Source organism: Rhinoraja longicauda, chromosome 32, assembly GCF_053455715.1.
Source record: "Rhinoraja longicauda isolate Sanriku21f chromosome 32, sRhiLon1.1, whole genome shotgun sequence".
In the NCBI taxonomy this organism is placed as follows: domain Eukaryota; kingdom Metazoa; phylum Chordata; class Chondrichthyes; order Rajiformes; family Arhynchobatidae; genus Rhinoraja; species Rhinoraja longicauda.
In genome coordinates this window covers 22,066,043-22,085,631 of record NC_135984.1, presented here as the reverse complement: position 1 = coordinate 22,085,631, position 19,589 = coordinate 22,066,043, and the positions used below count along the sequence as shown (strand labels likewise).

The window sequence follows — 19,589 nt, the reverse complement described above, 5'->3', positions numbered from 1 at the left end:
GCTTCAGCAGTTATTTGGATTGAACTGCTCTGGCTAACGTACCCTTGTGAAAACGCCAACGTTTTGTCACTACTTGTAAGGCCAATCATGTAATTGTTCATTTAAATTTATTGTTAGTGTCAGCAGTGTTGCGGTGAAGCCAAGAGGCTGGCTCCGGGCTGGCCAGGCAGATCCTTCTCAAACCTGTCAACTCCTCATTCAGCTTCCCCTTTTCCAACTTTTTTACACAAAGGGTGGTGGGTATGTGGAGTGACTTATGAAATATGGAGGTAGTCGAGGCAGGCACTCTTGCAACATTTAACAAACATTTAGACAGGTACATGTATAGGATAGGTTAAGAGGAAGATAGACACAAAAAGCCGGAGTAACTCAGCGTGACAGGCAGCATCTCTGGAGAGAAGGAACTGGTGACGTTTCGGGTCGAGACCCTTCTTCAGATATGGGCCAAGTGCAGGCGGGTGGGGAATGTAGATGGGGAATGTTGGTCGGTGTGGGTAAGTTGGGCCGAAGAGCTTGTTGTTACACTATATGCGAATCTATCACTGTATAACTGCTGACATCCTCTGTCGCTGGTAATCCACCAGCAGCTGACCTTCAACACACCAACCTGTAATTCATTGTGCCAGTGGCCTTTTTTTAAATTAGGTTTATTGTTTCCAATTCCTTGGCTCTTCCCCTAAAATTCAAGGTTCGTTGAAAGATTTTTGATTTCCATTCGTAGTCTTCGGGTTTGACAAATCCACCCTCTCTGATCATTTGGTCGCTCTATTGTCATGCTTCCTGTTACAGTGGCCCTTTGATTGTGGAGTATGGTTTGAGGGCGCGCGCAGTAAGAGAGGGAACCATTGGATTTTTGCTCGAAGATTAAAGCACCTGCAGTTTCTCGTGCAACAGAAGATAGGCACAAAAAAGCTGGAGTAACTCAGCGGGACAGGAAGCATCTCTGGAGAGAAGGAACGGGTGACATTTCAGGTCGAGTCGTCTCGAGACAGAGATGCTGCCTGCCCTGTTGAGTTACTCCAGCTAGCTCCTTCTTACACGTCTCTTGTGTAACCATTGGATGCTCCCTTGGTTCTCCTTCCTATAAATAAATATACTTTATAAATCTCATACGGAGCTCAATTCTCCACAGTTCTCCATCGTGGATTCAAAATATTTTTTGAAGGTAAACTTTGAATTTGTAAGTTGTTTTATTTTTGTTTGATGAACTAGTGCGGCAGCTGAATATTACAGCGGCAGGTTGCAGTGTGATGACAAGTAAAAGATGCTAGGCCTGTTTCATTAGGGTTTGTAGCTCAGACCAAGAAGAGGTGGTAAAGGCCATAAATCAGCTGAAAAGCAACTAAGCTTCAAGAAAAGCAGAATTTGTGCTAGAGTTCTAACACTTGGCAGAGAGGAGCATCAGGCGTTCAATCACATCCTTGATTCTCCTGTGCTGGGTATTGGTTTAATATTGTCCTGTGCACCAAGGTACAGAGAAAACCTTTTGTCCAGCTGACTCCAATAATACTATACATGAGCCGCAATCGAGCCGTACACAAAAGATAGACACAAAATGCCGGAGTGACTCAGTGTGTCAGGAAGCCTCTCTGGAGGAAAGGAATAGGTGACGTTTCGGGTCGAGACCCTTCTTCAGACGAGTCCTTTTCTGCAGAGATGCTGCCTGGCCTGCTGAAGTACTCCAGCAGTCTGTTTATTCCTGATCGTTACTGGCAATTATTGCGTTTATCACCTCCTGTTACTTACGCGAAGATTGTGGATGTGCTGTGGTTGCTTGGCTCTCCACTTGAGTAAAATGGGGTTTGAGTAACTTTCTAGACTATTTCAAAAGGCAGTTATCCATGACAGCACAAGTCGACATCACCTACAGGCCAAGGGTGATTAGCAAGCATTGCTGAATCAATTGGGTTAAAATGACAAACCGGCAACGTAGAACTTGGAACAGAACAGCATAAAAACTGCCCATTCACCCAGCATATCCATGCTGAACTATGGTACTTTTTTGTCACATGTACTGAGGTACAGTGAAATCACTTTTTTGTGTACATTTCAGTAAAAATATTACTGTAGATAGGCTCAATAATAGTTAAGTAAAGTGTATAGGAATAGTTTAGATTTTAGTTTAGAGATACAGCGAGGAAACCGGCCCTTCAGCCCACCGGGTCCGCGCCGACCAGCGATCCCCGCACATTAACACTATCCTACACTCACTAGGGACAATTTTTACATTTACCAAGCCAATTAACCGACATACCGGTACGTCTTTGGAGTGTGGGAGGAAACCGAAGATCTCGGGGAAAACCCACGCAGGTCACGGGGAGAACGTGCAAACTGCGTACAGACGGCGCCCGTAGTCGGGATTGAACCCGGGTCTCCGGCGCTGCATTCGCTGTAAGGCAGCAACTCTACCTCTGCACCACCGTGCCTCCTGAACACTGAGACAGTATACAAGAGTCGCCATGTTTTGGCGCCGTTTTTCATGATTCGAGTCTAAAGTTGTTAGACATATAGAGTTCTTCACCGATGCCTCGGTCCGGACACATTGTCCCGCGAACCATCGTCTCTCGCCTCACCCGGCCCCCGCTCAGTCTTCGTGCCCCAGGGGCACCTCCCCCAGCCGACCTCGTAGCACCCATGCTACACAACAAGCTGCCAAGTTAATCTCCCCTGCCCACACATGATCCATATCCCTCCATTCCTTGCATATCTATGTGCCGATCTAAAAGCTTCTTAGATGCCACAATCATATCTGCCTTCACCACCACCCCTGACAGTGCCTTCCAGGAATCTACACTCACTGTATAAACATAAAACATTGCCCTACAAATCTCCTTAAAACTTTCTCCCTCTGACCACTCAAAGCTAGGCCCTTTAGCCTTTGACATTTCCACATAGAAGGTTCTGACTATCTACTCCATCTATGCTCCTCATAATTTTACATATATATACTAGACCAAGTGAACCTATTGGGCCCAAACCTCTCCAGCATTGGTGCAGCACCCTCTCCTTCCCCCCTCCCCTCTCCCCCCTCCCCTCCACCTTCCCCTCCTCCCCCCACTTCATCCCCCTCAACCCCCTTATCCTCCCTCCTCCTCCCTCCCTCCCCCCCTCCTCCTCCCTCCCTCCCTAGGAGATAGATTTAAACTTTAAAATGTGAATAACTTAAAAAATATAACACCGATTTCAATGAAACTTCTTCCATTAGCACCAAAGGGACGACGGTGAGTAAGGTGGGCCTAAAATTGTCGCGCTATCGTGTACCGTTTTGGCTGTGGTTCAGGATCAAACAAACAAACAAACGAGAGTTTTAGTATAGAGATTATATACATAATTTTTTACACCACTTAATTGTCACATTTACCGGTGAAGGTGTTTCAGGTTTGGATTGAGAATGATGATGGTAATTTGGTGATGATGAAAAATGTAAGTGTGGAGCACTGCTCAAACGTGGACATGAAACGTTTAACATTCCCATACATTTGTGGCACTTAGCTGAGGAAGTCTCATGTTCTGGTCCACAGAGTTAGTGCAGTATAATTGTTTTCTTGGGGTAAGCTGCTGACTGAGGAGTGACTGGGCCAGAGTGTGAGCCTTGTACTAACGCCATTCTATCTCACTCCAGGTTCATTAACGCCAGGCGGCGTATACTGCAGCCAATGCTCGATGCCAGTAATCCTGACCCAGCTCCTAAAGCTAAGAAAATCAAATCCCAGCACCGGCCCACTCAGCGCTTCTGGCCCGACTCGATTGCAGCCGGCGTTCTCCAACAGCAAGGAGGCAACCCCAGCAACCCGGATAGTAAGCATGCAGTCACATGCAGACACATGCAGTCACATGCAGTCACACTCCCCTGACCTGGCACACACCCAGAGTCACACCTCCTGCCCTGCCGCTATCTTCCCTCCAGCTCAGAAACTGCTCTAGTCTCTGCTTCCTTTCCTGCTTTTCTCTGAACCTTTTCTCTCCTCTGTCTCTAACCCTCTCTCTCCCACTCTTTCCTTCTGTCTCTCCTTCTGTCTCTCACTGTCTCTGTCTCTCCCTCTGTCTGTCTCACCCCTATCCTGTCTGTTCCCCTCCCTCCCTTCTTCCCCTCCCTCCCCCTTCATCCCCTCCCTCCACCCTTCACTCCCTCCCCCTCACTCCTCCTCCTCATCCCCTCTCTGTCCCCTTCTTTCCTCTCTCCCCCTCTCTCTTCCCTCTCTCTCTCCCCCCCTCTTCCCCCTCTCTCTCTCCCCTCTCGCTCTCTCTCCCTCTCCCCCCTCTCTCTCTCTCTCTCCCACGCCCTCTCTCCCCCTCTCTCTCCCCCCCACTCCCCTCTCTCCCCTGTCTTTCAAAACCTGGTTTTCTTAACTTTTTCGCTTTTCTCTTACTTCATTTTTCCCTTCATTTTTCTGGCTCCTCTCTCTCCTCAAACACTCTTCGTCCTTCCTTTCTCTTTTGCAAACCCTTACACTCTTCACCTCCACACACTTGCCTCCACTTCCCTCTCATTCTGCTTCTGTCCACTTTCTTTCAGACCCCTCATTCTGACGTGTCTTTGCTCTTTAGTGTCTTTCCTCTTCTCTTCCCCACCCAAGCCCTCTCCCTTTTCCCCTCCCCTCCTCTTTCTGACTTTCCTCTCATTCCTTCCACCTTATTTCCTTTTAATATTTGCTTCCTTTAGACTTTCGAGATACAGAGCAGAAACAGGCCCTTCGGCCCATCGAATCTGTGCTGACCATGATCACCCCATACACTTGCATCATCCTACACACGAGGGACAATTTACAGATCGCCAAATAACCTACAAACCTGCACATCGTTGGAGTGTGGGATGAAACCCGAGCACCTGGGGAAAACCCACGCGCTCACAGGGGGAACGTACAAACTCCGTACAGACAGCACCCGTAGTCACAATCAAACCCGGGTCTCTGGAGCTGTAAGGCAGCATCCTTACCGCTGCGCCACCGTGCCGCACGCCCGTGCTTCTCTTCCCCTCCGCCCATTCCATCCCTTCTCTCTCTCTCTCTGTCTGGGATCGGAACTACAGCGACTAACGGGCTGCTTCGCTTGCAGGCACAATGACCACCGCCATGGACAGCCTACAGACCCTCTCCTCCGACACGGCCACCCTTGCCATGCAGCAGGCCATGATGGCCGGCCACGCGGGCGACGACTCGCTGGATGGGACGGACGAGGAGGAGGAGGTGGAGGAGGACGACGAGGAAGAGGAGGAGGAGGAGGAGGACGACAATGGGGAGCTGCAGACGACCAATGTAAACGACCTGGGCCTGGACAATAGTGACTCGCTCGACTAACGCCGCTGTGCGCACACAGCGGAGGCACCAGACGGAGAGTGTGGCCAGTGTGCGGACGGTTTTTTAAAAATTAATTAAAAGACTTCTCTCCAGAAACAGGTCACAATGATGTGACAGTCATAAGAATGAAGGCCCCTGTGTCTAAAATCTATTTTGTGATTAATTCTGTATTAATGAATGTTATTGTGAATGTATCCTTCATTTTTTCTTTTGACATTTGTTTTACATTTGTATTTTTTACTTGGCTGCTGTGGTGACTTCCACAGCCCCTCCCCCCTGCCACCCCTCCACATTGCCCCAGCTTTACACTTGGACTGAAGCTTTTCTTAACACTCGGGGAGGGAGGGTGGGGCAAACTGGCAAGAATATTCCTCTCAGGCTCTCTCTCTCTCTCTCTCTCTCTCTCTCTATCTCGCCCCCTTCGTTTCCCACTGAAAGAAATAACGTTTGGGGAAAAAAAAATGGGTAGGAATTGGTTGTTGCACTTTCACTTCTGCCCATCGTCCTCTGCACAGTGTGTGAGCACAGGGGGGGCTCGGACGTTTGATCTCCAGACACTAGATCCTGATCCTACCCAGGGGATACCAACTTGGGTCGGATGCATTCCTGGAGCTTTCATCAAATGACTCGGGTCTCCGACAACTCCCCGCCGGTCAGACAGCCTTTTGACACCCATCTTGTATACTTTTATAAATAGTAAATAAAGGCATTCAAAGAAAAGTTTAAAAAAATACATTAGTTTTTTCAATACCCCCTTACGACTTTTCTCCTTGCTCCTATTCGTGACTGTGTGCCATAGGTCGATAGGAAAAATAACTGCAGATGCTGGTTTAAATCGAAGGTAGACACAAAATGCTGGAGTAACTCAGCGGGTCAGGCAGCATCTCTGGAGAGAAGGAATGGGTGACGTTTCGGGTCGAGACCCTCCTTCAGTCTGATGAAGTTTGCCCTCTTTAAATAATGGATTTTTTCACTTTGCCCCCTCTGTTCCATGCAGAGGCTTGTGTTTCCGCGTCCTTTGAACTATCCACTAATAGTTTCTCTACCTATCCTATTTAAAAACACCTTTATAACTGTGCATTTGTATAGTATCTCTGCATTTAAGTTTGTTTAACCATTAAATATGTTCATGGACCAAGTCCCCTTCAGGTCACCGAACTTTAGTTTAGTTTAGAGATACAGTGCGGAAACAGGCTCTTCGGCCCATCGAGTCCGCCAGTGATCCCTTCACATTAACACTACCCTACACACACTAAGGACAATTGACATTTATACCAAGCCAATTAACCTACAAACCTGAGGTATCACAAAATGCTGGAGTAACTCAGCATTCTGAAGAAGGGTCTCGACCCGAAACGTCACCCATTCCTTCTCTCCAGAGATGCTGCCTGACCCGCTGAGTTACCCCAGCATTTTGTGTCTACCTGCCGTAGATTAATGTTTTGCTCAAAGGAATCTGCGGTGTAGACGACTCTCATCCCAAAACATTACCTCATTTCAATTTAATATTTTGCTTGAAGGAAATGTCGTGGTCGCTCTCCCATACGCCGATATCGCCAAATGTCGAGACACAAGGAGCTGCAGACCTGGAGTCTCGCGTAGAACACAAAGTGCTGGAGTAATTCAGCAGGTCAGGCAGCGTCTCTGGAGGACATGGAAAGGCAATGCTTTTGAGTTGGAGCCCATCTTCCGAGTCAAATGTGGCTTAACCAAAGTTTTATAAAGTTGCAAGGTGACTTCTTGATTGTTATACTCAATGCCCCGGCCATTGTGCCAAATGCCAGTGTACTGCACTGTTTCTTCACCACTAACTACTTGTGTTGCTACTCCCAGGGAAGCTATGGACTTGAGCCCAAGTTCCCTCTGTGCATCAGTGCTATTCAAGAATCCTGCCATTAACTATTTATGTTCCCCATACATTCAACTTTCCCAAGTGCAACACTCACACTTGCCTGGGTTAAACACCATCAGCTATTTCTCAGCTCATCTAACTGATCGATATCCGGCTGTATTCTTTTGACAGCATTCTTCACTGTCTGCAATGCCACCATTGTTTGGAATGTGCAACTTCTCTACATCGGCGAGACCAAACGCAGGCTCGGCGATCGTTTCGCTCAACACCTTCGCTCAGTCCGCCTTAACCAACCTGATCTCCCGGTGGCTCAGCACTTCAACTCCCCCTCCCACTCCCAGTCTGACCTTTCTGTCATGGGTCTCCTCCAGTGTCATAGTGAGGCCCACCGAAAATAGGAGGAACAGCACCTCATATTTCGCTTGGGCAGCTTGCACCCCAGCGGTATGAACATTGACTTCTCTAACTTTAGATAGCTCCTCTGTCCTTCCCTTCCCCTCCCCTTCCCAGTTCTCCCACTGTCTTCCTGTCTCCACCTATATCCTTTCTTTGTCCCGCCCCCCCGACATCAGTCTGAAGAAGGTTCTCGACCCGAAATGTCATCTCTCCTGAGATGCTGCCTGACCCGCTGAGTTACTCCAGCTTTTTGTGATACCTTGAAAACTCCAAAGAGGAATAGTTACCAATTGAACACTTAGGCAACTTACTAACACTAAATTTGATGATGGTCTTTTCCATTATACCGACACAGTAGGTCGGCATAAGCTGCCATGAACCTACTTTAAGGCTACTGACTGAGAGCACTCCGGTTTGTAAGTATTGGAACACTATTCCAGTGCTACTGGTTATCTTCAAGAGTGTGGAGCTTCGGAGCAGATGGCTGCCTCTGCATTCTCAATTCTACTCCATTTTAGTTTCGTTTATTATTGTCACATGTACCGAGGTACAGTGAAAAGCTTTTTTTGTTGCATGCTTTCCAGTCAGCGAAAAGACTATACATGATTACAAGCAAGCCATCCACAGTGTACAGACACCACTTGGTAATTGTTTCCATTAGTTACTCTCATAGATGTTTGATACATAGGTTTGCTCACAGATTCTACAAACTTACAAACCCGTGACCAAGATCACTGAGGTCAGCCACGTTCCAGTCTTAATTCCGACCTCCTTCTGGAAAACATACCCTCGGGAGACCAAGGCCTTCATTGTGTTACTGTAAAGGCTCACACAGCAACCTCTTCGTCTTTCAGTCAGAAAGTCATCCTGATTCTGGCCCTGGATTAGATACATGACTCACTGCCAGCCCAGAAAGAGAATTGGTCAGACACACAAAACCTTGGTCGGCCATCACATCCCACCTGTAATCGGGCAATCAGAACATTACACATTACTCCAAATGCAGCATGACCAAAGTTTTATAAAGAAGCAAAGTGACTTCCTCATTCTTATACTCAATAGCCTCACCAATGAAGGCCAGTATACCATGCACTTCTTTACCACTATCCACTTGTGTTGCTACTCCCAGGGATTTAGGGTCTTGAACCTCAAGATCCTTCAGTACATCAATGCTCTTCAACAATCCCGCCATTAACTGTTTACTCTCCCCGAACATTCAACTTTCCAAAGTGCTACGCTCACACTTGCCTGGGTGAGACTCCATCTGCCGTTTCTCAGCTCATATATGTAACTGACCTATATCCTTTAGACAGCCTTGTTCACTGTCGGCAATGCCACCAATCTTTGTAATGCACAACCTCACCAACTAATGGTGGTTGCGATGGATTTTCTTACAAATATTTTTTCAAGCTTCCCATCATTTTCTACTCCCTCCGGTTGGAATTCAAGCAACACTGGTAAATTAAGTTGACCTCTTGATTTTTAAACAGGCCGTGAACAAAGAGAACCAAACTCTACAGCCTTGAAATTGGAATCGTTAGCGCTGGCTTTTACGTATGTTAGAAGTGCATGAAATTGCGCCACGTTATCAGGGGCATTGTTTGACCTCTTTCCAATGATGGGGAATGACTGCCATTTAGAAAAAATAGTGCAGTACGTTGATCTGTCTAATGAGATACGAATTGGAGACTTCATTGTGTTTTGGTCACAACATTTGATGGGTTCATATTGCAAAAGTCAATATGTTTTTGCATTTACGTTTCCATGCGTGATCGGTGCTAAGAGCCTTTTAATTGAATGCACCTCGATGCATCGTGCTGCGATCCCTGTCTCACTGATCACCCCTCGTCCCGTTGTTATACAGGTTCACTTCTAGCAAGGGTCTCCCAGGCTTCTTCGCCATCCCCTTTTTATGGCAATCATTTTGGCGGGTCCTTAAAACCCTGGCAACCATCCTTGTGCACAGCTCAGGCCTAAAAATAGATCACAATGATTTCCACCAGCTCCTCCATGGAAACCTGCAATTCAATTTTAGCATATCTTTAGAACATAGAACAGTGTTGCACAGGAATAGGCTCTGCCCCACAATGTTTGTGCAGGATATAATGCCAAGCTAAACTGATCTCATCTGCTTGTACGTGGTCCATATCCCTCTATTCCCTGCACTTCCATGTCCCTATGTAAAAGCCTCTTAAACACCACTGTCAGATCTGCCTCATACGTCAGTCAGCAATGCGTTCCAGGCCCCCAGCACACTCTGTGTAAAAAAACTCCCCCTGCATATCTCCAATAAACTTTCTACCTTTCAACTCATATCTTGCCCTCTGGTGTTGGACGTTTCCACCCTCTGCAAAAGGTTCTGACTGTCTACCCTATCTATGCCTCCCCTAATTTTATACACTTCTATCAAGCTAAGGTTTTAAAAATGTTTGGGATAGAAAAAGTTTGGAATGTTTACAGGGATATGGGCCAAACACGGCAGGTTGGACTTGCGTAGATGGGCACCTTGGTCAGCATGGACAAATTGGCTCAAATGTGGCCCCTGTTTTCGTACTGTTTGTTACTCAGTTACATGGTTATTGTTGCTCTATCGCTCCATGGCCAATTTCACAATCTTTTACAAGTGACCCAAATCAGCAGTAGTGCTAATTACAATTGATCGGCCGACCAAAGCAGATGAAATTCAAATTTCTAGACATGCCTTCTTTTGAAATTGACATGTTTTGACCTCTATCAAAACATAGACTTACATCACATTGTTTTATTATAAATTATATCACAGGTTTTTTTCAGCATTTCAGAGATAATTGCTGCATTTGTTAACAGGATAATAGACGCTTTTATTAAAAGAATTTTGCCCAGGGCAAAACCATGTCCAAGGGAGGAATGGTGTAAAAATGAACAAAAACTGTCTGTTTCATGAATGTTTGTGTAAATTCATGTGCCTTCTTCTGCACTGCAATAGCACAGATTGCAAACAAAATGTTAGCCCAATCTTCCAGTACTGCTTCAGTCACCCACCCATCTTTCAGTCAAGTTCTGTTTCCTAAGCTAAGTTGCAGAATGGTTAAACCTCTATCATATCAGCTAATCCAAGTTGGTGCCAAGGTGTGCTGGTTCTAGAAGTGGATCTGCAATCATGCGTTACAAATCGCCCCATCGTTTTAAATCCTTATTTCAACAGCCGCATTTCTTACACTAACTATGCTCCTTTAAAATCTACCCGACCGTATTGGACTTTATCTTGCACTAAACATTATACCCATTATCCTGTATCTTTACACTTTGGGCAGCTTGATTGTAATCATGTATTGTCTTTTCCCTGACGCTAACACCCAACAAAAAATGCTTTTCACTGTACATGTGCCAATAACAAACTGAACCAAAGCTTAGATTCGGCAGCCCCACCACTGAGCCAAAGTTTCCAACTGGCTAACTTGAGTCAGGTGCCAGCATAGCCAGAGGCACCATCCTTCTGTTTAAAGGCCATTTGTTGCTCCTTTACGAGTCTTTACGATGGAAGACTTTACGATGGAAGACTTGCATCAACAATGTGTTTTCAAAGTAAATACACAAAGTCAGGAATAGGATCTAATCCCAGGGTGCACTTAAAACACACAGGTCAATATTTAATCTAAACATTGCTCTCCCACAGCACCATTCCCTGCTGTAAAGTGACGAGGGACTATTTCATTCTTGGAAGTTAGTATTTTGGAACAGAGTTTTTGATGAGTTTATTTTATCTAACTTGGGAGGTCGTTCTGATGAGCTCTGGCGTAGATGAGTCTGCAAGTAAGGTGTCCATGTGAAGGTTTCAACATCAGATGGGTGAGACAGGGAGATGAATGGGAATGGAGAAGCAAGGAACTGAAGATGCCAGTTTACTAAAGAAGACACCGAGTGCTGGAGTAACCTAGCGGGTCAGGCAGCATCTCTGGAGAACATGGATCAGATGAGGTTTCAGGTCAGGACCCTACTCCAGACTGATGGAGGTGCCTGACCTGAAATGTTACCTATCCATGTTCTCCAGAGATAGACACAAAATGCTGGAGTAACTCAGCAGGACAGGCGGCATCTCTGGAGAGAAGGAATGGGTGGCGTTTCGGGTCGAGACCCTTCTTCAGACGGGCTTTTCGTCTTCTCCAGAGATGCTGCCTGACCCGCTGAGTTCCTCCGGCACTCAGTAATTCTCTGGTGAATGGGAATACCATGATGATTCAGGATTGGGCATGTGGACACCATAGAACTAATCAAATCAACATTGCAATTGTTTTTCAACTGGCAGCCCCAGTACCTCACTGCTACGCCCTGAGAAAGGGCTATTTAAACAATTGGCACTGTTCAACTCCAGTAACTGAGCCTCAAGCTCTATCTAGTGATGAATATTGGTACTACAGGTCTGATAAGACTTTGCAAACTGAAAGGACATCAAACATAGAACAAACAGTACAGTGTGTAGAAAGGACCTGTAGATGCTGGTTTATACCGAAAATAGACACAAAGTGTTGGAGTAACTCAGTGGGTCAGGCAGCATCTCTGGAGAAAAGGGATGGATGATACTTCGGGTGGGGACTCTACAGCACAGAAACAGGCCCTTCGGCCCACAATGTCCATGGTGAACATAATGCCAAGTTAAACTAATCTCTCCCGCCTGCACATGATCTATACCCCTCTATTCCCAAAAACCTTTTGGCAAAAGAGGCAGAAATCATTAATGGTAAAAATTGCATATAAACAAAAGAACTGCAGATACTGGTTTACAAAAAAAAGGGCACAAAGTGCTGGAGTAACTCAGCAGGTCGAGCAGCATCCCTGGAGAACGTGGACAGGTAACATTTTGGGTTGGTTCCCTTGTGGGACTCTAATCTAGAGAAGGAACCCTGACACGAAATGTCACCCCTCCATGTTCTCCAGAGATGCTGCCTGACCAGCTGGTTACTCCAGCACTTTGTGTCTTTTTTTAATGGTAAAAATCCTCTTGCCTTCTCAACCATCTTTTTTTAAATGCTTCTTTAATGGTTGGAAAGAAGAGACTTCACCTCATCTCATTCTTTCTCATTTGCTGTGTTTCTAAATCTCAATATAGTATACGTTTGGGGCTACCTATTAATTATGACACAGCATATCATATGGTGCACTCTGGCTAAATGTAATTTCTCTAAATAATAGTTAATTAAATTATGTGCAGATTTGGAATATCTGAGTGTGTGCATGCATACAGGTGTGTTGCTACTGTGGTAAAGTTTCGTACGCAGGTGTGCTGTGGGATAGGTCGGCTCATAACATTAGAATTTACAGTCAAATTCAATAATGAACTAAACAAAGATGATTTTATTTGCTTTGAACTTTGCAACTGCCTGAACCGGGGGTTTCTGACAAGCCCAAATGTGTTATTTTGCAATTCATCCTTTGGAAGTTGCCCACCACAGTCAGTACCTCTTTATTTTCCCAGGATGGGAAAATCAAATACTCCAGGGCAAATAGCCTTTAGGTGAGAGGGGCTAGAATGAAAGACGTGCGAGACTTGTTGTTTATACAGAGGGTGGCGACACACTGCCAGGGGATGGTGGGCGAAGCAAATAGATTAGTGGCATTTGAAAGACTTTTGGTTAGGCATGTGTGTATGCAGGGATTATGTGCAGGTTGACTAGTGGTGGGCTTGGCTTCATGCTCAACACAGACACTGTAGGCAGAAAGACCTGTTCTTGTGCTGTGTTGCTCAATGTTACATGTTCTACCATGCATGAACTTCTACTATTAATAGTAGAATATTAGTATCAGTAGAATGTACTCTTAGTATATTCACTACTGATGAATAACATCCATTCCTTGGAAACTGAAAACTGGCCTTTATTCTTCTGCGTGCACCAGTCTTTTCTTCCGATATCCAAAAGTACGATCAGTACTGGCCAACACAGGGTAGCAGTAGGACAGTGGATGACACAATCAGTACAAATGTGTTACATATTAACAATACAACCATACATAAAGGTTCAGAACTTACTGCAGCAGAATTGGGCCATTCGGCCCATCAAGACTGCTCTGCCATCCAATCATCGTTGATCTTTCCTTTCCTCTCAGTCCCAATAACTAATGCACGTTAAGAAGTACACAAAGAAAAGACCGTTGAGCAATAAACATTTATTCCATTATCTTTACATCTAGGTCAGGTGTTGATGCAATATTGGTTATTAGCTGGAAGGAATCAATCAGGCCCGCTTTCCTTGGCCCAGCAGATCAGGGCGATCAGTTGGCCAGCACCGTTTGATCGGATTCTTTTATTTTCTGTGGCACAGCATTCAGGAACAACTCGCTACCGACGTCCTGGCATTCCAGAGGGTCAGCCACCACATCCAACACCCGGTACTGACTGGCACCAGAGAAGGGGTTGAAGGAATGGCTCTTCCAATGTTTCCCGAAGAGGGTTGGTGACTTGCCAAGGGGCGATGTCTTCAGATCTTTCTTGCAATGATTTCCACTGGCACCGACACTTTGGGGAGGATAATTGGATTCACCATCGCGGAGTTTGTCTTCCGCAGAGAATATTGTATAGTCAGACACTCCTCCCTTACTCTCTTTAAAATTCTGGTCCATTGCTTGCGTGCCTCGTGGTCCGTTGTTCACTGCTGGGCTGTGGTCCAGGTGCTTATGCCAATCGATGAAATATTCCATCGGGCACCGCGAGTAGTTGACGTTTTTCTCGTTTTTCTGCTTCTTCCCAGTGAAACGGCTCTCCTGTGAGCTATTTCCCCCCAGTAACCCCTGCTGGTTGATATGAGCTTTCGCCAAACTCTTGCTGATGGGCACCTGGTTGAGAACTGAGTTTTGGTCCCTCAACTTGTCCACGAGGTTCATGTAATCGTCAGGGCTGTGAGAAACAAAGGTAACAAGCACTCAGCACAAGCTTAGATCTACCGATTTCACAGCCTCCATTCTTGGTGACATGTCAATGATCTAATGAAGGTGAGTTGCTACTATGGACATTCCGCGGGTGCAGTTTTGTACCAGAGATGCCTGGTTCAAGTAGGATAGGTTAGCTCATAATATTAGTTTAGAGACACAGCGCGGAACAGGCCCTTTGCCTTCCTAGTTGGTATCAGACCCAAGTCAATTAGTGGCACTTCCTGGGAGGGGGGGGGGGGGGAGGGCTATGAGTTGAAGCTGTTTGGAGGCTGATCTGTGTAGGAAGGAACTGCAGATGCTGGTCTATACCAAAGATAGACACAAAGTGCTGAAGATACCTCAATGGGCCAGGTAACATCCCCGGAGGAAACAAATAGGTGAAGTTTCGGGTTGGAACCCATCGTCAGACTGGAAGTTGGGAGGGGTGGTGGTTGGGGGGGGGGGGGGGGGGGGTGGGGACTGGATGTAACAAAAGGCCAGACCAACACAGGGCCGGCAATAGATGTGCAAGGAAGGGTGAGGCCCATGATGGCTCATTGTTGGCTGGGGAAGAGGTGATAACGAAGGGATACATGGATGTGAACAGTGGAACTAGTAGGACAACTAGGTTGGGGGAGGGGGGGGGAGAGAAGAGGGAATGCAGGGTTTACTTGAAATTAGAGAAATTAACATTCGTATTGTTGGGTTGTAAGCTGCCCTATGATGTTCTGTTCCTCCAATTTGTGTGTGGTCTCAAACTGACAGTGAAGGAAGCCCGTATGGGAATGGGAAGGGGAGTTGAAATGTTTGGCAACCAGGAAACTGCGTCGGCAAAGGTGGACTGAACATAAGTGTTTAGCGAAATGATCGTCCAGTCTCCGCTTGGTCTCGATGAGACACAAGAGCCCACATCGAGAACAACAGATGCAGTAGATGAAGGTGGAAGAGGTGCAGGTGAACCTCTGCCTCACCTGAGAGGGCTGTCGGAGTCCCTGGATGGCCGAGGGGGGGGGGGGTTATAGGGACAGGTGTTGGCATCACCTGCGGTTGCAGGGGAAAGTACCTGGGGAGGGGGTGGTTTGGGTGGGAAGGGACGAGTTGACCAGGGAGTTGTGGGGGGAACGGTCTCTGCGGAAAGCAGAAAGGGGGTGGAGATGGGAAGATGTGACGAATGATGAAATCCCGCTGGAGGTGGCACAAATATCAGAGGATGATGTGTTGTATGCGGCAGCTGATGGGTGAAAGGTAAGGACTCGGGGGGGGGGGGGGACTCTGTGCTGACTGATACTCCCAGTGCAATACAATGCAGCTCTGGCACTTCGGCACGCTCAGGGCTTTACTGGTGCTGGGTTTGTAGTTCTTCCTTAGTGTTGAGTGTTATTCTAACCAACACACCTTCAATTCTCTTTTTTCTTAAATTACATCGCAGGACAGTAATTTTTTTAGTACACCCCGTGAGTCTACAGAAAGTAATTGAAATGAGGTCCTTGTGGACACGATTAAAGGGAGTGTCAGTAGTGGGAACTTCATGCTTAAGGGAGCACATGAAATAGGGTACAGGTGGGTGTGAATATAATGTGGTGAGCCAGATACTAAACTAAACTGCCGATGCTGAACCATTGAAGATTCAGAATAACAGGAAGGTGGATTATTAGAACATCACTATAATCCCACGGTATCTCTAAACTAAACTAAACTAAACTAAACTAAACTAAACTAAACTAAACTAAACATACATAGATAAAGATGCTATCATGAATGAAGCAATAAATTGAGCTCCTCTCAAATAGACAGAAGCTAATGTTTATCTAGTTACCAACATGAGTGAAAGCAGCCCGTTTTCCCACTGTTGTCATGTTTTTGTTTGAGAGAGCTGGCTGTGTGCAAAATGCTATAACAGTGAATACACTGTAAAGTTCTGTGGTGTCTAAAAGTTACAGAAGGCCTGGAGAGTTGAAGGGAATATATACCTGTCCTCAGAAACGCAGGAGGAACTGATCTTTTTCAATTCCCTTTGTTTTTAACCTCCATTTTATGATGTACACACATGTTGAGATGACAAAGATTTGCTGAGTAGGATGAGGACCGAAGCACGGGAGAGGTATATCGGGTGGGACAGCAGTTAGTGCTGCTGCTTCACAGCTCCAGAAACCCAGGCTCAGGTGCTCAGGTGACCCACCTCAGGTGCTTCCTGTGCGGTGTTAAAGTTAGGTTCATTATTGTCATATGTACCGAGGTAAAGTGAAAAACTTTGTTTTGCATGCTATCCAAGTAGATCTATCGTACATAGATGTGATCAGTTCAAACTCAAGTACAATAGGTAGAGTAAAGGGGAAGGGTACAGAGTGCTGATATAGTTCTCAGCATTTTAGTGAATGTATGTGGTGTTTGGTCCTTCTCCCTGTGACAGCATGGGTTTCCTCCGGGTGCTCTGGTTTCCAAATAGTTACTTGACTATTGCAAGTTGCGCCTAGTAGCTAAAGGCCTCCTTAGCCCCCAGTGGCCAGTGGCTAAAAGAGTCAAAGATGAGTTGATGAACATTAGAGAGAGTAAGTAACAGAGCTACTGGTGAAAGCGGCACGGTGGAGTCGCTGCCTTACAGCGCTTGCCGCACCAGAGACCCGGGTTCGATCCCGACTACGGGTGCTGTCTATACGGAGTTTGTACGTTCTCCCCGTGACCTGCGTGAGTTTTCTCCGAGATCTTCGGTTTCCTCCCACACCAAAGACGTACAGGTATGTTGGTTAATTGGCTTGGCGTATGTGTAAAAAAAATTGTCCCTAGTGTGTGTAGGATAGTGTTAATGTTCGGGGATCGCTGGTCAGCGTGGACCCGGTGGGCCGAAGGGCCTGTTTCTTCCACGCTGTATCTCTAAACTAAACTAAACTAAACTAAACTAAACTGAAAGAGAGGGAACGGGGCCGATTGGGATTGCCCTGCCAGAAGTTAGCATGGATTCTAAAGGGCCGAATGTCCTCATCCTGTGCCAAAGTAAGATAGCTTAATGTGAATGATTCTACACATGTGTCACTCACTCGTCTTCAGTCTTGATTTCCGACAATTTGCAGATCCTAATGATGGAGAACAGCATCCTCCTGAACAGGTTGCTCTTCTTCAACTGGCCCTCCTTCTGAACCATGTTGCCAAACTATTCAACTTAAAATGGCGCCACCAACAACGACCACCTCTTGTTTTCCTCTCTCCAAAACTGACCCAGCCCGTTACCAGGGTAACGTGCTGCTATGGCATCATGTTGCCATGGAGACATCAGATTCAGATTGTGTGAGGTCATTAGTATGTCATAAGTGGGCTTTTTGGGGGGGGGCTTATACCCTCAGACTCGGCAACTGTTATCCTCTTAGATTGAAAAATAAATCACACAAATTCTACCTGAGAACACTGAAAAGGTCTGGTCTGCCCCAACAGCTGCTGACGGCCTTCTACCGCTGCACCATAGAGAGCATCCAAACACATGGCATCCCTGTGTGGTATCTCAGCTGCACGGAGGCAGAGAGGAGACCTCTTCAGCGGGTAGTCCATAGAGCTCAGAAAACTATCGGAACACAGCTACCAGCCTTGGAGGGCATCTACAACACACGATACCTCAGAAAAGCCACCAGCATCTACAAAGACTCCTCACACCCCTGCGATAGTCTGTTCGGACGTCTACCATCGGGCAGACGCTACAAGTCCTTCTACGCCCGCACCTCCAAACTCAGGAACAGCTTCATCCCCAGGACCATAGCTGCTATGAACCGGTCCTGCTGAGTCAGATGGTCACATCGCACAGCGAACCGGCACAGACCTACTTGCACTTTATTCTGTTTTAAAACTCTTATAATTTTGTTTCATAGGGTTGCCTAAATTTATACTGATTAGCTCATTAATTTATTGCATCGCATGGGAGGCGCATTCCCAATCTCGTTGTACCCCTGTACAATGACAATAAAGATATATTGTATTGTATTGTATTGCATTGTACATTGAAGATAGGCACAAAGTGCTGGAGTAACTCAGCAGGTCAGGCAGCATCTCTAGAGAAAAGGAATAGGGTTGACCCTTCTTCAGACTGAGGCCCTTCACACAAATATATTGGTGGTTTTGACATTTTTAAATTACTTTTTTCTCCATTTGATTGTATCTGAAGTCCCCTATTTGAGAGAGGATGTGAACCCACACTAGTTTTATCCATGCTTGATTAGTGTTCAATTCTAAGCTCATCAACCCTTCATTACATGTTAAAGAAGCATCACGAAACCAAGTCTTCTCACTATCCAACACAATTTAAGCTTTGGATACTTGTGCCATTGTGACTGTTGGTAGCCATTGCTGAACTCTCAGAATGTTTGTCGAGTTGCCCTGGAGATACGTGTGAGTTCAGAGGATGTCACAATGCAAAGCACTGTTTCCAGGGAGACGAGTGAGGGCAAAATGGGATTAAACGCCAACAAATTGGCAATGAGGTCAAACATATTCTGGAGAGGAGTTGACGCCGTTAAACATTAAATATACAGTGTAGGAAGGAACTGCAGATGCTGGTTTAATCTGAAGGTAGACACAAAACGCTGGAGTAACTCAACGGGACAGGCAGCATCTCTGGAGAGAAGGAATGGGGTGACGTTTTGGGTCTAAAGAAGGGTCTCAACTCGAAATGTCACCCATTCCTTCTCTCCAGAGATGCTGCCTGTCCCGCTGAGTTACTCCAGAATTTTGTGTCTATCTTCACCTTAAACATTAACCGGGCTCTTTAGATCTTAGCTTAGTTTAATTTAGTTTGGTGATACAGCATGGAAACAGGCCCTTCGGCCCACCAAGTCCACGCTGACCATCGATCACCCATTCACACTAGTTCTATGTTATCCCACTTTCTCATCCACTCCCTACACATTTTATGGAGGCCAATTAAACTACAAACCCGCGCATCTTTAAGATGTGGGAAGCACTCCAAGGAAATCCATGCGGTCACAGGGAAAATGTACAACTCCACACAGGCAGCACCTGAGGTCAGGATCTAACGTGAGGAGCAGCTTTACCAGCTGTGCCACTGTGTCATCCTGAGGTGAGATGGGAGAATTGGGGTTTGAAATTGGGGAATAAATGAATTTTAACCACTCAAAAAGAGGCAGATGTGATCAATTATTCATCCTCTTCATACTTCACAA

General features: G+C 46.1%; 1 protein-coding gene across 5 annotated transcripts in view; it reads left to right on the top strand.

Moving 5' to 3' along the window:
• pknox2 (pbx/knotted 1 homeobox 2) overlaps positions 1 to 6,139 on the top strand; it is a 411,407-nt gene extending 405,268 nt beyond the window's left edge. For all 5 annotated transcript variants that reach the window (XM_078427015.1, XM_078427017.1, XM_078427016.1 and 2 more), the window contains 2 exons: positions 3,623 to 3,798; positions 5,056 to 6,139. In XM_078427015.1, coding sequence (XP_078283141.1) covers positions 3,623 to 3,798; positions 5,056 to 5,297 — 418 coding nt within the window. In that variant the 3' untranslated portion in view covers positions 5,298 to 6,139. The remainder of the gene's footprint in view (positions 1 to 3,622; positions 3,799 to 5,055) is intronic.
• The last annotated feature ends 13,450 nt before the right edge of the window (positions 6,140 to 19,589 follow it).